The following is a 27,811-nucleotide window of genomic DNA, read 5'->3' as shown; positions in this document are numbered from 1 at the left end:
TCATATCACACTGAACCAACACTCATATAACACTGAACCAACACTCATATAACACTGAACCAACACTCATATCACACTGAACCAACACTCATATCACACTGAACCAACACTCATATCACACTGAACCAACACTCATATCACACTGAACCAACACTCATATCACACTGAACCAACACTCATATAACACTGAACCAACACTCATATCACACTGAACCAACACTCATATCACACTGAACCAACACTCATATAACACTGAACCAACACTCATATAACACTGAACCAACACTCATATCACACTGAACCAACACTCATATCACACTGAACCAACACTCATATAACACTGAACCAACACTCATATCACACTGAACCAACACTCATATCACACTGAACCAACACTCATATAACACTGAACCAACACTCATATAACACTGAACCAACACTCATATAACACTGAACCAACACTCATATCACACTGAACCAACACTCATATAACACTGAACCAACACTCATATCACACTGAACCAACACTCATATCACACTGAACCAACACTCATATAACACTGAACCAACACTCATATAACACTGAACCAACACTCATATCACACTCAACCAACACTCATATAACACTGAACCAACACTCATATCACACTGAACCAACACTCATATAACACTGAACCAACACTCATATAACACTGAACCAACACTCATATAACACTGAACCAACACTCATATCACACTGAACCAACACTCATATCACACTGAACCAACACTCATATCACACTGAACCAACACTCATATCACACTGAACCAACACTCATATCACACTGAACCAACACTCATATAACACTGAACCAACACTCATATAACACTGAACCAACACTCATATAACACTGAACCAACACTCATATAACACTGAACCAACACTCATATCACACTGAACCAACACTCATATCACACTGAACCAACACTCATATAACACTCAACCAACACTCATATAACACTGAACCAAAACTCATATAACACTGAACCAACACTCATATAACACTGAACCAACACTCATATCACACTGAACCAACACTCATATCACACTGAACCAACACTCATATCATACTGAACCAACACTCATATAACACTGAACCAACACTCATATAACACTGAACCAACACTCATATCATACTGAACCAACACTCATATAACACTGAACCAACACTCATATAACACTGAACCAACACTCATATCATACTGAACCAACACTCATATAACACTGAACCAACACTCATATCACACTGAACCAACACTCATATAACACTGAACCAACACTCATATAACACTGAACCAACACTCATATCACACTGAACCAACACTCATATAACACTGAACCAACACTCATATAACACTGAACCAACACTCATATCACACTGAACCAACACTCATATAACACTGAACCAACACTCATATCACACTGAACCAACACTCATATCACACTGAACCAACACTCATATAACACTGAACCAACACTCATATCACACTGAACCAACACTCATATAACACTGAACCAACACTCATATCACACTGAACCAACACTCATATCACACTGAACCAACACTCATATAACACTGAACCAACACTCATATCACACTGAACCAACACTCATATCACACTGAATCAACACTCATATAACACTGAACCAACACTCATATCACACTGAACCAACACTCATATCACACTGAATCAACACTCATATAACACTGAACCAACACTCATATCACACTGAACCAACACTCATATAACACTGAACCAACACTCATATCACACTGAACCAACACTCATATCACACTGAACCAACACTCATATCATACTGAACCAACACTCATATAACACTGAACCAACACTCATATCACACTGAACCAACACTCATATCACACTGAACCAACACTCATATAACACTGAACCAACACTCATATAACACTGAACCAACACTCATATAACACTGAACCAACACTCATATAACACTGAACCAACACTCATATCACACTGAACCAACACTCATATCATACTGAACCAACACTCATATAACACTGAACCAACACTCATATCACACTGAACCAACACTCATATCACACTGAACCAACACTCATATAACACTGAACCAACACTCATATCACACTCAACCAACACTCATATAACACTCAACCAACACTCATATAACACTGAACCAACACTCATATCACACTGAACCAACACTCATATAACACTGAACCAACACTCATATAACACTGAACCAACACTCATATCACACTGAACCAACACTCATATAACACTGAACCAACACTCATATAACACTGAACCAACACTCATATCACACTGAACCAACACTCATATCACACTGAACCAACACTCATATCACACTGAACCAACACTCATATAACACTGAACCAACACTCATATCACACTGAACCAACACTCATATCACACTGAACCAACACTCATATCACACTGAACCAACACTCATATCACACTGAACCAACACTCATATAACACTGAACCAACACTCATATAACACTGAACCAACACTCATATCACACTGAACCAACACTCATATCACACTGAATCAACACTCATATAACACTGAACCAACACTCATATAACACTGAACCAACACTCATATAACACTGAACCAACACTCATATCACACTGAACCAACACTCATATAACACTGAACCAACACTCATATAACACTGAACCAACACTCATATAACACTGAACCAACACTCATATAACACTGAACCAACACTCATATAACACTGAACCAACACTCATATAACACTGAACCAACACTCATATAACACTGAACCAACACTCATATAACACTGAACCAACACTCATATAACACTGAACCAACACTCATATAACACTGAACCAACACTCATATAACACTGAACCAACACTCATATAACACTGAACCAACACTCATATAACACTCAACCAACACTCATATAACACTGAACCAACACTCATATAACACTGAACCAACACTCATATAACACTGAACCAACACTCATATAACACTGAACCAACACTCATATAACACTCAACCAACACTCATATCACACTGAACCAACACTCATATAACACTGAACCAACACTCATATCACACTGAACCAACACTCATATAACACTCAACCAACACTCATATAACACTGAACCAACACTCATATCACACTGAACCAACACTCATATAACACTGAACCAACACTCATATCACACTGAATCAACACTCATATAACACTGAACCAACACTCATATAACACTGAACCAACACTCATATAACACTGAACCAACACTCATATCACACTGAACCAACACTCATATCACACTGAACCAACACTCATATAACACTGAACCAACACTCATATCACACTGAACCAACACTCATATAACACTGAACCAACACTCATATCACACTGAACCAACACTCATATCACACTGAACCAACACTCATATAACACTGAACCAACACTCATATAACACTGAACCAACACTCATATAACACTGAACCAACACTCATATCACACTGAACCAACACTCATATCACACTGAACCAACACTCATATAACACTGAACAAAACTTAATTTACTCAAAATTATTATTTACTTAATTTAACAAAAAATGCTTTTCTTACTTAGTATTTTTGTCTTGTTTCCAGTCCAAATATCGAAACATTCTGAAATCAAGAAGCATTTACTACGGAAGTAAAATGGCATAAAAAAATTATATCTTGTTTTATAACAAGCAAAATTATCTGCCAACGGGGTAAGAAAAATAATCTTGTTTTCCATTTGAATTAAGATTACTTTTCTTAACCCATTGGCAGATAATTTTGCTTGTTTTAAAACAAGATATAATGTTTTTTATATGCCATTTTACTTATCTAGTAAATATTTCGACTTTAATCTCGAAATGCTAGAAAAAAATTTTTTTTTACAGATTTTTTTTTACTTTGCGGTTCACAGGGCTTCTGTATTTACTAGATAAGTAAAATGACGTTTTAAAAATGAAGTTTTAAAAACAAGCAAAAAAAACTGTTTTTGTGGTTTTACGTTGTGGTTTTATTTCGAGATTAAAATCGAAATATATTGAGAATGAAGTCGTAATATTTTTAAGAATAAAGTCAAAATTATGGGAATACAGTCTTAAGAATACAGCACGAAGACTGTGTGTGTGTGTGTGTGTGTGTGTGTGTGTGTGTGTGTGTGTGTGTGTGTGTGTGTGTGTTTTAGGACATCTGTAGACAAGCATCGAAATATTTCGACTTTAATCTTGAAATGCTCGATTTTTTTTGTTTACGTTGCGGTTCCGAGCTTCCGTAAGTAAATGCTTCTTGATATAATAATATTTAGATATTGGGACTGGAATTGAGACAAAAATACTAAGTAAGAAAAGCATTTTTTTCAGTGTGTGGATTAGTTTTACATTCTCTTTATTAACTTTTTGAAGTGGTAGTTGCGTCGCTGTCAATGGAGGGACAGAAATCTCTTGGATTTTATTTAAAACATCTTCATTTGTTTTCGAAGATAAACATTTTTTAGTGAACTCCTTTAAGATCCACTGAAACTGTTCTTCTATGCCATCGCTGCGAAAATTTTGAACATTTATTTTTAAGAGAACACCAACTCGAGCCGTGTCATTTAGTGCACAGGACATGGAAAAGACAATCTAACTTAAATCATCATACTTTTATGGTGTTTTTGTTCTTTCTTGAGCTTTGACAGAATAAATCAGAATAAATGCCCTTGTGTTTCTGTAACACTCACTGTCTTCTAGAACTCTGGAATATCTGATGCGTCATCTGGTCAAAATGTCCACGTTTGCATCGGAGACCAACATGCACGCAAGAAACCTCGCCATCGTGTGGGCCCCAAACCTCCTCAGGTTATTCTTTTACATTTATATATGTGCATCAGAAGTGACTTACAGCTCATTTAGGGAATACATTTGATCAGAATGTTACCAGAAATATAGTGTTCTTATACTGAAGTATACACTAGCTGTGTTTCAATCCAACTCATTTAATGTACATTCTGAGATATCGCATAAAAAAAAACGCTGGATGGAAACGCCAAGATGTGCATAAATTCGAAAAATGCGCATAAAAAATTTTATGCGCTCAATTGAGGAGGATCTGATTAGAAGAAATGCGCATAAACTACGGAAATATGGAAACACATTTACTGATTAAACTCCTCAAACACTCATGTGACTGCTCAGCGAAGGCTCTGATTGGATAACTGGAGTAACCAGTGGACCATTGGCATCGCAGTGTCTCTAATGTTGGTTTGGTGTTTCTGAAAGTCGAAGTGTGTGATCAGAATGATTGTGTTTATTTCCCTCCAGAAGCGTCACACACACACACACACACACGAATGTGTTCCCGAACACCAGCATCTGAACATGACAGCGTTTAGTGTGTTTCTTCTGACGCTCGACACACACTCGTTTATGATGGAAACTTAGCTTTATTACTGATATTCTGCACCAATTTCACGGGAAGTGACAATTTAATTTAATTTAATGTAATTTTACACTGTTAAATGTACAGTTTTTGTAAGTAAAAAAGAACAACTCATCTTGATTGTGTGAAGACGGCTCATGACAGCACTGAACATCACTATATTTACATGTCTAACCACTGTAAAATCAGCTAATTTTAGCTGGAAATCTTCCGGTAACAGGTTTTGGTGTAACATCTGCTGTGCCGAGAGTTTCACACAGTCAGAACTAAATAGTAATTTCTCCACAGGTTTCTTTACTAAGATTTTGCATCAGAAATACCAAAAATGAGACAATCTCTGCCTCTTGCTTTCAAAAGCCAATTTAAAAAGCTAAGAAAAATGTTTTCTTTAACTTTTAAATTCTTGAGCACATTGCAAAAAATTATGTTGTTCTTGTTTTCCAGCGCATATATCTAAACATTCTTGTTTAGCAAAATTAATGAAGATATTAAAATGCATAAAAATGAAGTGAGTTTGTGTTTAAAACAAGAACAAATATCTGCCAATGGAGTCAGAAAAATCATCTTGTTTTAACTCTGAATTAAAGACTCCATTGGCAGATATTTGTTCTTGTTTTAAACACAAACTCACTTCATTTTGATGCATTTTTACTTAATATCTTCAGTTATTTTGCTTCTTCTCCAGTAAATGAATCTTGATTTAAGAATGTTTAGATATTTGTGCTGGAAAACGGGACAGAAACACTGAGGAGGAACATGATTTGCAGTTTAAATCTACAGTAAGTGAGTTTTTACATTGGTGTTGTAAGTGTCATTCTCAACAGGAACAGATTTATTTGTTGTTAGTAAATCAGTGTATAATTCTGTGCAGATCGAAGGACATCGAGTCGACTGGTTTTAACGGGACGGCGGCGTTCATGGAGGTCCGGGTTCAGTCCATCGTGGTCGAGTTTATTCTCACTCATGTGGCCGAGCTTTTCCATGGAACAGGTATTTTATTTACATTTACATTTAGTAATTTAGCAGACGCTTTTTTATCCAAAGCGACTTACATCTGAGGACTAAAGCAAGCGAGTCATCGTGAAGAGGGAAGAACGACGCAAGAAGTGCTCAAAATACGAAGTGTAGGTATTGCTCAGAGTAGCAAAAGCCAGACAAGGGGAGATTTAAAAGGGAAGGAAAGATTTAAAAGAGAAGAAGACCTTTTTTTTAATTCTTTTTTTTATAATAAGTACTGAAGAGATGAGTTTTCAGCTGTGTTTTGAATGCTGTCAGGGATTCTGCATTACGGACGAGGGTGGGGAGATCATCCCACCAGCATGGAGCCGTGAATGAGAATGTTCTGGACCGAGATTTAGTGCCTCGCTGTGATGGCACCACGAGCCGTCGCTCCTTGGCCGATCGTAGGCTTCTGGTAGGGATGTAGACTTGTAGCAGGGAGTGAAAGTAGGACGGAGCTGAGTCCGTGGTAGATCTGTAAACAAGCGTCAAAGCTTTGAATTTGATGCGAGCAGCGAGTGGTAGCCAGTGCAGTGAGATGAACAGAGGAGTGACGTGAGCTCTTTTGGGCTCGTTGAAGACAAGGCGGGCTGCAGCATTCTGGATCATTTGTAGAGGTTTAGTAACACATAATGGAAGTCCAGCCAGAAGAGCATTGCAGTAATCAAGTCTAGAAATAACCAGGTCCTGGACGAGAAGTAGTTGCATGCTCAGTGAGGAAAGGCCTGATCTTCCTGATGTTATACATTGCAAACCTGCGTGATCGAGCTGTCTTTGTAATGTGGTCTGTGAAGGTCAGCTGGTCATCAAATATTACCCCAAGATTTCTGACCGACCTTGACGGGGTGATTGAGGATGACTCTAGCTGGATAGTGAAGTCGTGCTGTAGAGACGGCTTAGAGATTTTATCTTTCTTAAAGTCGGCCTGACTCGTCTCTTCTTCTCTATTGTGTCGTATATCGAGTGAAACGCTTCTGGAACGAGAACACATGTGGGCGGGGCTTGAGTGTGTCTGTGAGGAACTGATTGGATGGTCGTGGTTTGCTATTGGCTGATCTCATGTGAGTGACAGGTTATAGCCCCGCCCACATCATCAGAGAAGAGAGAGATGTCACTCTCCTTATTTAGAATTGTTTTTTTCTTATACACTGCAAAAAATGCTTTTCTTACTTCGTATTTTTGTCTTGTTTCCAGTCCAAATATCTAAAAATCCTTAAATCAAGACCCATTTACTAGATGAATAAAACGACATGAGATATTATGTCCTGTTTTCCGGGGGAATTAATCAAAATGAAGTGAGTTGATGCTTAAAAAAAGCAAAATTATCTGCCAATGGGGTCAGACAGAAATTCAAACAGAAACAAGATTATTTTTCTGACCCTATTGGCAGATAATTTTGCTTGTTTTGAGCAAAAACTCACTTAATTTTTATTTATTTCCCCAGAAAACAAACAAAACTTATGTTATTTTTCTACTTTAGTAAATGCATCTTGATTTAAGAAATGTTTGATATTTGGACTGGAAACAAGACAAAAATACTAAGTAAGAAAAGCATTCTTAATAAGTTATATATATAATCTTAAATCAAGATACATTTACTGGGGAAGCAAAAAAAATGCATCTGAAAAATGTATGAAAATAAAGTGAGTTTGTGCTTAAAACAAGAACAAATATCTGTCAATGGAGTCAGAAAAATAATCTGGATTCAAAATGAAAACAAGATGATTTTTCTGACTCCATTGGCAGATATTTGTTCTTTTTTTAAGCACAAACTCACTTTATTTTCATACATTTTTCAGATGCATTTTTTTTGCTTCCCCAGTAAATGTATCTTGATTTAAGAATGTTTATATATCTGTAGAGGATCAGAGTTGTTGTGCAGTGAGTGATATTCCATGTTTTACACAGGATTGACTGTGGAGCGCCGGAAGTCTCTTCCCTCTCCCTCGTTTCTGTCCGGTCACACCGACGATCCCTTCTTCAAATCTCTCCCTCTCCACGGTCCCGGAAAGCTCAGTCCCGGAGACGGGCCTCCAGCCATGCGCTCGTACCACGCCATTATTGACGGCACTGACAAGTAAGACCGACGACACGTAATTATCTCAATATCTTTATTATAAAGCAATGATGGGGAAATGAAGCTTTAAACTGCATTTAAAGGGTGTTAACATGTGTTTGCTGTGGCCATCTAGCGCTCCAAAAGATGAACCGCACTGCCTATATTTTTTATTTACTCAAGTGTGACATCACTACTATAACGTATGTGAGATTAGGATTAGTACATCCCCAATCAAGATTATTTACTATTTCATGTTATTTTATTTTTTATTTTATTTCATGCTATATTTATTTTATTTTATGCATCCCCAATCAAGATTATTTACTATTTCATGTTATTTTATTTTTTATTTTATTTCATGCTATATTTATTTTATTTTATGCTGACCCAATCAAGATTATTTTCTATTTTATGTTAATTTTATTTTATATTATGCTATATTTATTTTATGCATCCCCAATCAAGTTTGTTATTTTTATTCTATTTATTTTTAAATATTTCGATTTATTATTTTATTTTATTAAAGTGTAGCATCACTTCTATAAAGTATGTGAGATTAAGATTAGTGCATACACAATCCATTTTTTTTACGGTTTCATTTCATGTTTTTATTTATTTATTATTATTTTTTTTAACCCAGTGTAACATCACTCACATCAAGAGAGTTGAGAAAAGTGTGCCAAAGATGCCTGAAAGATAAATAATCATGATTTTGAGGATAATATATAGCTATATACTGATACTTTGATGTAAACATTAACAGCATGTGGATATGAGGTGAAAATCCTGCTGTTCTCTTCTAGCTCACACTCACTCAATGATCATGTGTGTGTGTGTGTGTGTGTGTGTGTGTGTGTGTGTGTGTGTGTGTGTGTGTGTGTGTGTGTGTGTGTGTGTGTGTGTGTGTGTGTGTGTGTGTGTGTGTGTGTGTGTGTGTGTTCAGGAGGAAGGGCTCCCTCAAAGGAAGGAAGTGGAAATCCATCTTTAATTTGGGCGGGAGACTCCACGATCCCCGCAAGAAGAGCAAATACTGTCCTAAAGGTACGAACGCAAAACTCCCGAACTCCAGACGCGACTCATGGCTTGTGCACTGGGTTCGTAGAGTTCGTAAAACAAAAGTACTTGAGTTTGACGACCGGTATTTGAAATATAAGTCCTGGAAAACACTTGACAACAGCCATATTTCTGAAAAGGCACTTGAAAAATGCTTGAATTATTGAAAGACAATATATGTGAAATTAGTGTTTAATTTTATCAATAAAACAATCTTTTCACGCAAAATTAACAACGCAGCCCGTCTGATATAGAGCCATTTTGCATGGCTGTGAGCACGATATTATAAATATATATTTATTTTCTTATAAATAAATTCATTGTTCATGTCAATCATATATTCATGATTAAAAAAAAATCAGTTTGAATAAGTAAAAGCGATATCTTTTTTTCATAGTATCCAAGTTTCCACAGTCATTGCATGTGCTCCACTTTATTTGTACCATTTTTGTTTTATTAGTTTATTTTTTATTTATCTATTCACCTTTTTTTAGAATTTGAAGGTAATTCTAGTTCTAATTTGAAGGTTGATATTGTTTGATTAGTGAGATCTCTGATTGTCGTCTTTGAAATCCAAAACATGAGTGCTTGAAAAGTCCTGGAATTTCATTTGTCAGAATCTGTACGAACCGTTTGCAGGACTGAAGTCATCAGATAACTGTAAATATACATAATGCTTCTGTTTCTCATCATCTTCATTGATCTCAACGCACAGACAAAGAGAAGGCGACGCTGAGACCTGCGAAGAGCATGGACTCTCTGAGCTGCGGCCCGTTAACAGCTGAAGGTATGAGGAGGATCGTCACAGATTCTCAATCTCCTGTGTGTGTAGATTAAACAACAACTCATATACACTCATATACACTCAAATACACTCATATACACTCATATACACTCATATACACTCATATAAACTCATATACACTCATATGCACTCATATACACTCATATACACTCAAATACACTCATATACACTCAAATACACTCAAATACACTCATATACACTCATATACACTCAAATACACTCATATAAACTCATATATACTCATATACACTCAAATACACTCATATAAACTCATATATACTCATATACACTCAAATACACTCATATACACTCATATACACTCAAATACACTCATATAAACTCATATACACTCATATACACTCATATGCACTCATATACACTCATATACACTCAAATACACTCATATACACTCATATACACTCATATACACTCAAATACACTCATATACACTCAAATACACTCAAATACACTCATATACACTCATATACACTCAAATACACTCATATAAACTCATATATACTCAAATACACTCATATACACTCATATACACTCAAATACACTCATATACACTCATATACACTCATATACACTCACATACACTCAAATACACTCATATATACTCAAATACACTCATATACACTCAAATACACTCATATACACTAATATACACTCATATACACTCAAATACCCTCATATACACTGAAATACACTCATATACACTCATATAAACTCAAATACACTCATATACACTCAAATACACTCATATACACTCATATACACTCAAATACACTCAAATACACTCATATACACTCAAATACACTCATATAAACTCATATACACTCATATACACTCATATGCACTCATATACACTCATATACACTCATATGCACTCATATACACTCATATACACTCAAATACACTCTCTGAGCTGCGGCCCGTTAACAGCTGAAGGTATGAGGAGGATCGTCACAGATTCTCAATCTCCTGTGTGTGTAGATTAAACAACAACTCATATACACTCATATATACTCATATACACTCATATACACTCATATACACTCAAATACACTCATATACACTCAAATACACTCATATACACTCATATACACTCAAATACACTCATATACACTCAAATACACTCATATAGATTCATATAAACTCATATGCACTCATATGCACTCATATACACTCATATACACTCAAATACACTCATATACACTCAAATACACTCATATACACTCATATACACTCAAATACACTCATATACACTCAAACACACTCAAATACACTCATATACACTCAAATACACTCATATACACTCATATAAACTCATATACACTCATATACACTCAAATACACTCATATACACTCAAATACACTCAAATACACTCATATACACTCATATACACTCAAATACACTCATATACACTCAAATACACTCATATACACTCATATACACTCATATACACTCATATACATTCAAATACACTCATATACACTCAAATACACTCATATACACTCAAATACACTCATATAAACTCATATACACTCATATACACTCATATACACTCAAATACACTCATATACACTCATATACACTCATATGCACTCATATGCACTCATATACACTCATATACACTCAAATACACTCATATACACTCAAATACACTCATATACACTCAAATACACTCATATACACTCATATACACTCAAATACTTTCATGTACACTCATATACACTCAAATACACTCATATACACTCATATAAACTCATATACACTCATATACACTCAAATACACTCATATACACTCATATAAACTCATATACACTCAAATACACTCATGTATACTCATATACACTCATATAAACTCATATACACTCATATACACTCATATACACTCAAATACACTCATATACACTCATATACACTCATATACACTCATATAAACTCATAGACACTCATATACACTCATATGCACTCATATACACTCATATACACTCAAATACACTCAAATACACTCATATACACTCAAATACACTCATATACACTCATATACACTCAAATACTTTCATGTACACTCATATACACTCAAATACACTCATATACACTCATATACACTCATATACACTCATATAAACTCATATACACTCAAATACACTCATATATACTCAAATACACTCATATACACTCATATACACTCATATACACTCAAATACACTCATATACACTCATATACACTCATATACACTCAAATACACTCATATATACTCAAATACACTCATATACACTCAAATACACTCATATACACTCATATACACTCATATACACTCAAATACACTCATATACACTCATATAAACTCAAATACCCTCATATACAGTCATATACACTCAAATACACTCAAATACACTCATATACACTCATATACACTACTCATATACACTCATATACACTCATATAATACTCATATACACTCATATACACTCATATACTCTCATATACACTCAAATACACTCATATACACTCAAATACACTCATATACACTCCTATATACTCAAATACACTCAAATACACTCATATACACTCAAATACCCTCAAATGCACTCATATACACTCATATACACTCAAATACACTACTCATATACAATGAAATATACTAAAAAACACACATATACACTGCTCATATACACTCATATACACTCAAATACACTCAAATACACTCATATACACTCAAATACACTCATATACACTCAAATACACTCATATACACTCATATACACTCAAATACACTCATATACACTCAAATACTCTCATATACACTCATATACACTCAAATACACTCATATACACTCAAATACACTCATATACACTCCTATATACTCAAATACACTCATATACACTCATATACACTCAAATACACTCATATACACTCAAATAAACTCATATACACTCAAAAACACTCATATACACTCAAATACACTCATATACACTCATATACACTCAAATACACTCAAATACACTCATATACACTCAAATACACTAAAATACACTCATATACACTCATATACACTACTCATATACACTCATATATACTCATATACACTCAAATACACTCAAATACACTCATATACACTCATATAGACTCATATACACTACTCATATACACTCATATACTCATATACACTCATTTACACTCATCTACACTCAAATACACTCATATAGACTCATATACACTCATCTACACTCATCTACACTCAAATACACTCATATACCCTCATATACACTCAAATACCCTCAAATACACTCATATACACTCATCTACACTCATCTACACTCATATACACTCAAATACACTCAAATACACTCATATATACTCATATACACTCAAATACACTCATATACACTCACATACACTCATATACACTACTCATATACACTCATGTACTCATATACACTCATCTACACTCATCTACACTCATCTACACTCAAATACACTCATATACACTCATATACACTCAAATACACTCATATACCCTCATATACACTCAAATACCCTCAAATACACTCATATACACTCATATACACTCAAATACACTCATATACACTCAAATACACTCATATACACTCAAATACACTCATATACACTCATATACACTCATATACACTCAAATACACTCATATATACTCAAATACACTCATATACACTCAAATACACTCATATACACTCAAATACCCTCATATACACTCAAATACACTCATATACACTCATATAAACTCAAATACCCTCATATACAGTCATATACACTCAAATACACTCATATACACTCATATACACTGCTCATATACACTCATATACACTCATATAATACTCATATACACTCATATACACTACTCATATACAATGAAATATACTAAAAAACACACATATACACTGCTCATATACACTCAAATACCCTCAAATACACTCATATACACTCATATACACTCAAATACACTACTCATATACAATGAAATATACTAAAAAACACACATATACACTGCTCATATACACTCATATACACTAAAATACACTCAAATACACTCATATACACTCAAATACACTCATATACACTCAAATACACTCATATACACTCATATACACTCAAATACACTCATATACACTCATATACACTCAAATACACTCATATACACTCAAATAAACTCAAATACACTCAAATACACTCATATACACTCAAATACACTCATATACACTCAAATACACTCAAATACACTCATATACACTCAAATACACTCATATACACTCATATACACTACTCATATACACTCATATACTCATATACACTCACATACACTCATATACACTCATATACACTCAAATACACTCATATACACTCAAATACACTCATATACACTCATATACACTCAAATACACTCAAATACACTCATATACACTCAAATACACTCATATACACTCATATACACTCAAATACACTCAAATACACTCAAATACACTCATATACACTCAAATACACTCATATACACTCATATACACTCAAATACACTCATATACACTCAAATACTCTCATATATACTCAAATACACTCATATACACTCAAATACACTCATATACACTCCTATATACTCAAATACACTCATATACACTCATATACACTCAAATACACTCATATACACTCAAATAAACTCATATACACTCATATACACTCAAAAACACTCATATACACTCAAATACCCTCATATACACTCATATACACTCATATACACTCAAATACACTCAAATACACTCAAATACACTCATATACACTCATATACACTACTCATATACACTCATATATACTCATATACACTCAAATACACTCATATACACTCATATACACTCATATACACTCATATACACTACTCATATACACTCATATACTCATATACACTCATATACACTCATATACACTCATCTACACTCATCTACACTCAAATACACTCATATACACTCATATACACTCATATACACTCATCTACACTCATCTACACTCAAATACACTCATATACCCTCATATACACTCAAATACCCTCAAATACACTCATATACACTCATCTACACTCATCTACACTCATATACACTCAAATACACTCAAATACACTCAAATACACTCATATACACTACTCATATACACTCATATATACTCATATACACTCAAATACACTCATATACACTCACATACACTCATATACACTACTCATATACACTCATATACTCATATACACTCATATAAACTCATCTACACTCATCTACACTCATCTACACTCAAATACACTCATATACACTCATATACACTCATATACACTCATATACACTCATCTACACTCAAATACACTCAAATACCCTCAAATACACTCATATACACTCATATACACTCATATACACTCAAATACACTCAAATACACTCATATACACTCAAATACACTCATATACACTCAAATACACTCATATACACTCAAATACACTCATATACACTCATATACACTCAAATACACTCATATACACTCATATACACTCATATACACTCAAATACACTCATATACACTCATATACACTCAAATACACTCATATAAACTCATATATACTCAAATACACTCATATACACTCATATACACTCAAATACACTCATATACACTCATATACACTCAAATACACTCATATACACTCATATACACTCATCTACACTCATCTACACTCAAATACACTCATATACCCTCATATACACTCAAATACCCTCAAATACACTCATATACACTCATCTACACTCATCTACACTCATATACACTCAAATACACTCAAATACACTCAAATACACTCATATACACTACTCATATACACTCATATATACTCATATACACTCAAATACACTCATATACACTCACATACACTCATATACACTACTCATATACACTCATATACTCATATACACTCATATACACTCATATAAACTCATCTACACTCATCTACACTCATCTACACTCATCTACACTCAAATACACTCATATACACTCATATACACTCAAATACACTCATATACCCTCATATACACTCAAATACCCTCAAATACACTCATATACACTCATATACACTCAAATACACTCATATACACTCATATACACTCAAATACCCTCATATACACTCATATACACTCATATACACTCATATAAACTCAAATACCCTCATATACAGTCATATACACTCAAATACACTCAAATACACTCATATACACTCATATACACTGCTCATATACACTCATATACACTCATATAATACTCATATACACTCATATACACTACTCATATACAATGAAATATACTAAAAAACACACATATACACTGCTCATATACACTCAAATACCCTCAAATACACTCATATACACTCATATACACTCAAATACACTACTCATATACAATGAAATATACTGAAAAACACACATATACACTGCTCATATACACTCATATACACTCATATACACTGCTCATATACACTCATATACACTCATATAATACTCATATACACTCATATACACTACTCATATACAATGAAATATACTAAAAAACACACATATACACTGCTCATATACACTCAAATACCCTCAAATACACTCATATACACTCATATACACTCAAATACACTACTCATATACAATGAAATATACTGAAAAACACACATATACACTGCTCATATACACTCATATACACTCAAATACACTCATATACACTCAAATACACTCATATACACTCATATACACTCATATACACTCAAATACACTCATATACACTCAAATACACTCAAATACCCTCATATACACTCAAATACACTCATATACACTAAAAAACACTCATATACACTCAAATACCCTCATATACACTCAAATACACTCATATACACTCAAATACACTCATATACACTCATATACACTCAAATACACTCATATACACTCAAATACACTCATATACACTCATATACACTCAAATACACTCATATACACTCATATACACTCAAATACACTCATATACACTCAAATAAACTCAAATACACTCAAATACACTCATATACACTCAAATACACTCATATACACTCAAATACACTCATATACACTCGAATACACTCAAATACACTCATATACACTCAAATACACTCATATACACTCATATACACTACTCATATACACTCATATACTCATATACACTCACATACACTCATATACACTCATATACACTCAAATACACTCATATACACTCAAATTCACTCATATACACTCAAATACACTCAAATACACTCAAATACACTCATATACACTCAAATACACTCATATACACTCATATACACTCAAATACACTCATATACACTCAAATACACTCATATACACTCAAATACACTCATATACACTCATATACACTCAAATACACTCATATACACTCAAATACTCTCATATATACTCAAATACACTCATATACACTCATATACACTCAAATACACTCATATACACTCCTATATACTCAAATACACTCATATACACTCATATACACTCAAATACACTCATATACACTCAAATAAACTCATATACACTCATATACACTCAAAAACACTCATATACACTCAAATACCCTCATATACACTCATATACACTCATATACACTCAAATACACTCAAATACACTCATATACACTACTCATATACACTCATATATACTCATATACACTCAAATACACTCAAATACACTCATATACACTCATATACACTCATATACACTACTCATATACACTCATATACTCATATACACTCATATACAATCATATACACTCATATACACTCATCTACACTCATCTACACTCAAATACACTCATATACACTCATATACACTCATATACACTCATCTACACTCATCTACACTCAAATACACTCATATACCCTCATATACACTCAAATACCCTCAAATACACTCATATACACTCATATACACTCATCTACACTCATCTACACTCATATACACTCAAATACACTCAAATACACTCAAATACACTCATATACACTACTCATATACACTCATATATACTCATATACACTCAAATACACTCATATACACTCACATACACTCATATACACTACTCATATACACTCATATACACTGCTCATATACACTCATATAATACTCATATACACTCATATACACTACTCATATACAATGAAATATACTAAAAAACACACATATACACTGCTCATATACACTCAAATACACTCATATACACTCATATACACTCAAATACACTACTCATATACAATGAAATATACTGAAAAACACACATATACACTGCTCATATACACTCATATACACTCAAATACACTCAAATACACTCATATACACTCAAATACACTCATATACACTCAAATACACTCATATACACTCAAATACACTCATATACACTCATATACACTCAAATACACTCATATACACTCATATACACTCATATACACTCAAATACACTCATATACACTCATATACACTCAAATACACTCATATAAACTCATATATACTCAAATACACTCATATACACTCATATACACTCAAATACACTCATATACACTCATATACACTCAAATACACTCATATACACTCATATACACTCATCTACACTCATCTACACTCAAATACACTCATATACCCTCATATACACTCAAATACCCTCAAATACACTCATATACACTCATCTACACTCATCTACACTCATATACACTCAAATACACTCAAATACACTCAAATACACTCATATACACTACTCATATACACTCATATATACTCATATACACTCAAATACACTCATATACACTCACATACACTCATATACACTACTCATATACACTCATATACTCATATACACTCATATACACTCATATAAACTCATCTACACTCATCTACACTCATCTACACTCAAATACACTCATATACACTCATATACACTCATATACACTCATCTACACTCAAATACACTCAAATACCCTCAAATACACTCAAATACCCTCAAATACACTCATATACACTCATATACACTCATATACACTCAAATACACTCATATACACTCTAATACACTCATATACACTCAAATACACTCAAATACACTCATATACACTCAAATACACTCATATACACTCATATACACTCAAATACCCTCATATACACTCATATACACTCATATACACTCATATAAACTCAAATACCCTCATATACAGTCATATACACTCAAATACACTCATATACACTCATATACACTGCTCATATACACTCATATACACTCATATAATACTCATATACACTCATATACACTACTCATATACAATGAAATATACTAAAAACACACATATACACTGCTCATATACACTCATATACACTCATATACACTCATCTACACTCATCTACACTCAAATACACTCATATACCCTCATATACACTCAAATACCCTCAAATACACTCATATACACTCATCTACACTCATCTACACTCATATACACTCAAATACACTCAAATACACTCAAATACACTCATATACACTACTCATATACACTCATATATACTCATATACACTCAAATACACTCATATACACTCACATACACTCATATACACTACTCATATACACTCATATACTCATATACACTCATATACACTCATATAAACTCATCTACACTCATCTACACTCATCTACACTCAAATACACTCATATACACTCATATACACTCATATACACTCATCTACACTCAAATACACTCAAATACCCTCAAATACACTCAAATACCCTCAAATACACTCATATACACTCATATACACTCATATACACTCAAATACACTCATATACACTCTAATACACTCATATACACTCAAATACACTCAAATACACTCATATACACTCAAATACACTCATATACACTCATATACACTCAAATACCCTCATATACACTCATATACACTCATATACACTCATATAAACTCAAATACCCTCATATACAGTCATATACACTCAAATACACTCATATACACTCATATACACTGCTCATATACACTCATATACACTCATATAATACTCATATACACTCATATACACTACTCATATACAATGAAATATACTAAAAACACACATATACACTGCTCATATACACTCAAATACACTCATATACACTCATATACACTCAAATACACTACTCATATACAATGAAATATACTGAAAAACACACATATACACTGCTCATATACACTCATATACACTGCTCATATACACTCATATACACTCATATAATACTCATATACACTCATATACACTACTCATATACAATGAAATATACTAAAAAACACACATATACACTGCTCATATACACTCAAATACCCTCAAATACACTCATATACACTCATATACACTCAAATACACTACTCATATACAATGAAATATACTGAAAAACACACATATACACTGCTCATATACACTCATATACACTCAAATACACTCATATACACTCAAATACACTCATATACACTCATATACACTCATATACACTCAAATACACTCATATACACTCAAATACACTCAAATACCCTCATATACACTCAAATACACTCATATACACTAAAAAACACTCATATACACTCAAATACCCTCATACACTCAAATACACTCATATACACTCAAATACACTCATATACACTCATATACACTCAAATACACTCATATACACTCAAATACACTCATATACACTCAAATACACTCATATACACTCATATACACTCAAATACACTCATATACACTCATATACACTCAAATACACTCATATACACTCAAATAAACTCAAATACACTCAAATACACTCATATACACTCAAATACACTCATATACACTCAAATACACTCATATACACTCGAATACACTCATATACACTCAAATACACTCATATACACTCAAATACACTCATATACACTCGAATACACTCAAATACACTCATATACACTCAAATACACTCATATACACTCATATACACTACTCATATACACTCATATACTCATATACACTCACATACACTCATATACACTCATATACACTCAAATACACTCATATACACTCAAATTCACTCATATACACTCATATACACTCAAATACACTCAAATACACTCATATACACTCAAATACACTCATATACACTCATATACACTCAAATACACTCAAATACACTCATATACACTCAAATACACTCATATACACTCAAATACACTCATATACACTCAAATACACTCATATACACTCAAATACTCTCATATATACTCAAATACACTCATATACACTCAAATACACTCATATACACTCCTATATACTCAAATACACTCATATACACTCATATACACTCAAATACACTCATATACACTCAAATAAACTCATATACACTCATATACACTCATATACACTCATATACACTCAAATACACTCAAATACACTCATATACACTACTCATATACACTCATATATACTCATATACACTCAAATACACTCAAATACACTCATATACACTCATATACACTCATATACACTACTCATATACACTCATATACTCATATACACTCATATACAATCATATACACTCATATACACTCATCTACACTCATCTACACTCAAATACACTCATATACACTCATATACACTCATATACACTCATTTACACTCATCTACACTCAAATACACTCATATACCCTCATATACACTCAAATACCCTCAAATACACTCATATACACTCATATACACTCATCTACACTCATCTACACTCATATACACTCAAATACACTCAAATACACTCAAATACACTCATATACACTACTCATATACACTCATATATACTCATATACACTCAAATACACTCATATACACTCACATACACTCATATACACTACTCATATACACTCATATACTCATATACACTCATATACACTCATATAAACTCATCTACACTCATTTACACTCATCTACACTCAAATACACTCATATACACTCATATACACTCATATACACTCATCTACACTCAAATACACTCAAATACCCTCAAATACACTCATATACACTCATATACACTCATATACACTCAAATACACTCATATACACTCAAATACACTCATATATACTCAAATACACTCATATACACTCAAATACACTCATATACACTCCTATATACTCAAATACACTCATATACACTCATTTACACTCAAATACACTCATATACACTCAAATAAACTCATATACACTCATATACACTCAAAAACACTCATATACACTCAAATACCCTCATATACACTCATATACACTCAAATACACTCATATACACTCAAATACCCTCAAATACACTCATATACACTCATATACACTCAAATACACTACTCATATACAATGAAATATACTAAAAAACACACATATACACTGCTCATATACACTCATATACACTCAAATACACTCAAATACACTCATATACACTCAAATACACTCATATACACTCAAATACACTCATATACACTCATATACACTCAAATACACTCATATACACTCATATACACTCAAATACACTCATATACACTCAAATACACTCATATACACTCCTATATACTCAAATACACTCATATACACTCATATACACTCAAATACACTCATATACACTCAAATAAACTCATATACACTCAAAAACACTCATATACACTCAAATACACTCATATACACTCATATACACTCAAATACACTCATATACACTCAAATACACTCAAATACACTCATATACACTCATATACACTACTCATATACACTCATATATACTCATATACACTCAAATACACTCAAATACACTCATATACACTCATATAGACTCATATACACTACTCATATACACTCATATACTCATATACACTCATATACACTCATCTACACTCAAATACACTCATATACACTCATATACACTCATATACACTCATCTACACTCATCTACACTCAAATACACTCATATACCCTCATATACATTCAAATACCCTCAAATACACTCATATACACTCATCTACACTCATCTACACTCATATACACTCAAATACACTCAAATACACTCATATACACTCATATACACTACTCATATACACTCATATATACTCATATACACTCAAATACACTCATATACACTCACATACACTCATATACACTACTCATATACACTCATATACTCATATACACTCATATACACTCATCTACACTCATCTACACTCATCTACACTCAAATACACTCATATACACTCATATACACTCAAATACACTCATATACCCTCATATACACTCAAATACCCTCAAATACACTCATATACACTCATATACACTCAAATACACTCATATACACTCAAATACACTCATATACACTCATATACACTCAAATACACTCATATATACTCAAATACACTCATATACACTCAAATACACTCATATACACTCATATACACTCAAATACCCTCATATACACTCAAATACACTCATATACACTCATATAAACTCAAATACCCTCATATACAGTCATATACACTCAAATACACTCATACACTCATATACACTGCTCATATACACTCATATACACTCATATAATACTCATATACACTCATATACACTACTCATATACAATGAAATATACTAAAAAACACACATATACACTGCTCATATACACTCAAATACCCTCAAATACACTCATATACACTCATATACACTCAAATACACTACTCATATACAATGAAATATACTAAAAAACACACATATACACTGCTCATATACACTCATATACACTAAAATACACTCAAATACACTCATATACACTCAAATACACTCATATACACTCAAATACACTCATATACACTCATATACACTCAAATACACTCATATACACTCATATACACTCAAAAACACTCATATACACTCAAATACACTCAAATACACTCATATACACTCAAATACACTCAAATACACTCATATACACTCATATACACTCAAATACACTCATATACACTCATATACACTCAAATACACTCAAATACACTCATATACACTCATATACACTCATATACACTCAAATACACTCAAATACACTCATCTACACTCAAATACACTCATATACACTCATCTACACTCATCTACACTCATCTACACTCAAATACACTCAAATACACTCATATACACTCAAATACACTCATATACACTCATATACACTCATATACACTCAAATACACTCATATACACTCATATACACTCATATACACTCAAATACACTCATATACACTCAAATACACTCAAATACACTCATATACACTCAAATAGTCAAACGTTTGGGATCTGTACATCTGTACTGTATGTTTTTAAAAGAGTCTCTTCTGCTCATGTAGGCTGCATTTATTTGATAAAAAATACAACAAAAAAACAGTAATATTGTGAAATATTATGACAAATTAAAAAGACTGTTTTCTATTTTAATAAATTTAAAATGTAATTTATTCCTGTGATCAAAGCTGAATTTTCAGCATCATTACTCCAGTCTTCAGTGTCACATGATCCTTCAGAAATCAGTATAATATGATGATTTGATGCTCATGAAACCTTTATGATTATTATCAATGTTGAAAACAGTTATTTACATTTTTATTTAAGGATTCTTTGATGAATAGAAAGTTTACAGGAATAAATTACACTTTACTATATATTCGCACAGAAAACAGCTGATTTACATTGGAATAATATTTCACAATTTTTACAGTATTTGTAATCAAATAAATTCAGCTTTGATCACTGGAATAAATTATGTTTTACTATATATTAACATCGAAAACAGCTGTTCAAATTTTAATTTCTAATCAAGTAAATGCAGCCTTGATGAGCAGAAGAGACTCTTTTAAAAACATTAAAGATCGTACCGATCCAAAACTTCTGACTATAGTGTAATTATGAAGCGTCCTTTGCATGTTTGTTTTCATGTCTCTCAGATTCGAAACATCCTCCAGCTCTTCTTCCTCCTCTGCTTATGCCCTCGGCCTCGGGCAGCTCAGAGGGCGTGGCTTCTGCCGGAGGGGGTGGGGCTTCTGCCGGAGGGGGCGGGGCTTCTGCCGGAGGGGGTGTGTCCAGCGGATACGCAGTGACGTACAGGCGGACGGGCGGAGCTCAGGTCAGAATGTTTTTTTGTACATTTTTTATTATTAATTCAATGCCATGAGAACAAGAGGTATTACATATTCACATGATCACATTAACATTAGCTAATTAAAAAAATAAAAGCGCTTTTTAAAAGCGGATTTCCGGCCTACAGACGTGTCTGCGAAAAAAAAAAAAAAAAATCAACAGCAAAAGAAGCTGAGTTCGGCCAATCATACTGGGTTCATTCCAATAGCAAGCGGGTGTGATTAAAAGATGCGTAAGGCCTATAATTAAAAAGAGACTGAAAATCGACAGCAATAAAGAATCCCGCTCGATCCTCTTCCACTCCCGCGGCCCGCACGCAGTCTCACTGAGTTCATGAGCGAGGACAGTAGGCTACAGTATAGTCACGGCACTTCTGACTCCTGTAGGTAAACGGGCTGGGGTGGATGTGGAAAGTTGAAGTATTGTATTGAGTTAACTTAATCTGGATTCTATTATCACACGGAGTGATCGCAATCGCATGGGTTATCTTAAAATACTCCGTCATTCATGACACTCAGATAAGATGAAGACATCATACAGCCATGCAAATTATAAAAAGCTTAAGTATTGATGAACAATAAATCTAAATAAAATTAAAATCGCTATGGCTTACTGATTATGAAAGTGCTGTGATTTGTGGATTAATTTACTGATAAGCGCGAGTCTGCAAACAGGCGTTTATTTATTCATTCTCAGTGTTGAGAAACGTAGCCTGCATGTGTTACGTTATTGTGTTATAATAACTAAAGTACCTAATTATGTTGCATAATAATTTTTTATGAAAACTAGCGCGTTACTTGTGGATAAGAAACCGTTGTATCAGTGCTGCGCGCGCGCTCTCTCTCTCTCTCTCTCTCTCTCTCTCTCTCTCTCACAAACACAGACCGCGCGCACAGAGAGAGATGATAATTGTAAAATGAAAATTGACGAACTGTTTTGTTCTTGGTTGTGTTTTTTTTTTCCTGTCAAAATGCCAGAAAGCATTTTTTATTATCCATCCCGTGTTTTTAAAGTTCGTTAAATGACGGACGTTTTACTATTAACACAGTCCTATGTCAGATTGTTCTAACATATAGGCTACTTAATATTCTTTTTAGAATAAGTGATTCGTTTTGCTATTATTGGTCATGTGACAGGACTCCTGTCTATTCAGCTAATGCGTGTCCTGTTTAAAATGTGCAATGTTCAAATGCAAAGACAGCACGAAACAAATAAAAGCCCTTTTTTCTTTTCTTTTTATCAAGTAGGCTATCATATTTGGATATTGGAATAAAAAATTAAGTAGAACTATCTTAAATGTACAAATGTTTTTTACTGTTTTCTAGGGGTTTCTTAATTTTAGACTAGTTGACCAGCACACATTATTTTGCAATGCAATATTAATCATGAAAAAAATACATTGCAGTGCAGTGCAAGTGACATTTAGGATTTGGGTCGAATTCAAAAAACTAAAAAGCGTTATGTAGATAGACATGTGTTTGTGTGTGTCTTGCATTCTCAAAAAATAATGACAAAAATATATGACAACAATATAAGAAGACGAGAAAAACAATCGCACATCCACTCGTCACTTTGTGTCAGAAATTGGCGGAGGATAAACTCGCCCTAAGCATCTGTCCCAGGGAAAAAAGTTCAGGCTCAGGATTTTTTTCTACTATCACCCCTGTACATATAATTTGAAGTTATTTTTAAAGTGTGAAAAATATGGTTTGCATCGAGCTCACTTATTTTTATGTATACGGTATTTTCCAAAATAAATAATTGTATAACATTTGTTGTTCTTTACATTCCAAATTGTCATTCTGATTATAAAAAAAGCACATCAAATACACAGATTTCTATCGTACACTTCAGTTTTCTACTAATAAAGGTTTCTAAATCTTTCCAAAATAGGATGATAATAATAATAATATTTTAGTGCACAAAATTCACAGATATATGAAATATTAAGCTTGAATCTTTCCAAACCATGCTTAGCTGGATCAATTCTGTTAAATATTTTGTAAGACACTTCCTTAATTTTGTTATTAAATAAGTAGTTCACTTTAAAATTAAAATGAGCTCATGATTTACTCTCCCTCAAGCCATCCTAGGGAGTTATACTAATGTCCTCGCTC

The 27,811-nt window shown here is 33.2% G+C and overlaps 1 protein-coding gene across 2 annotated transcripts in view; it reads left to right on the top strand.

Moving 5' to 3' along the window:
* Positions 1–27,811, top strand: part of LOC143738510 (uncharacterized) — a 71,885-nt gene that overhangs the window by 31,995 nt on the left and 12,079 nt on the right. For both annotated transcript variants that reach the window (XM_077230492.1, XM_077230493.1), the window contains exons 6-11: positions 4,826–4,933; positions 6,385–6,503; positions 8,421–8,589; positions 9,515–9,612; positions 10,340–10,411; positions 25,502–25,680. In XM_077230492.1, coding sequence (XP_077086607.1) covers positions 4,826–4,933; positions 6,385–6,503; positions 8,421–8,589; positions 9,515–9,612; positions 10,340–10,411; positions 25,502–25,680 — 745 coding nt within the window. The remainder of the gene's footprint in view (positions 1–4,825; positions 4,934–6,384; positions 6,504–8,420; positions 8,590–9,514; positions 9,613–10,339; positions 10,412–25,501; positions 25,681–27,811) is intronic.

Source organism: Siphateles boraxobius, unplaced genomic scaffold (assembly GCF_051911475.1).
Source record: "Siphateles boraxobius isolate OS27281-9 unplaced genomic scaffold, OSU_SipBor_1 146, whole genome shotgun sequence".
In the NCBI taxonomy this organism is placed as follows: domain Eukaryota; kingdom Metazoa; phylum Chordata; class Actinopteri; order Cypriniformes; family Leuciscidae; genus Siphateles; species Siphateles boraxobius.
The sequence above is the reverse complement of the archived record's forward strand: the minus strand, read 5'-3'. Positions and strand labels throughout refer to the sequence as shown.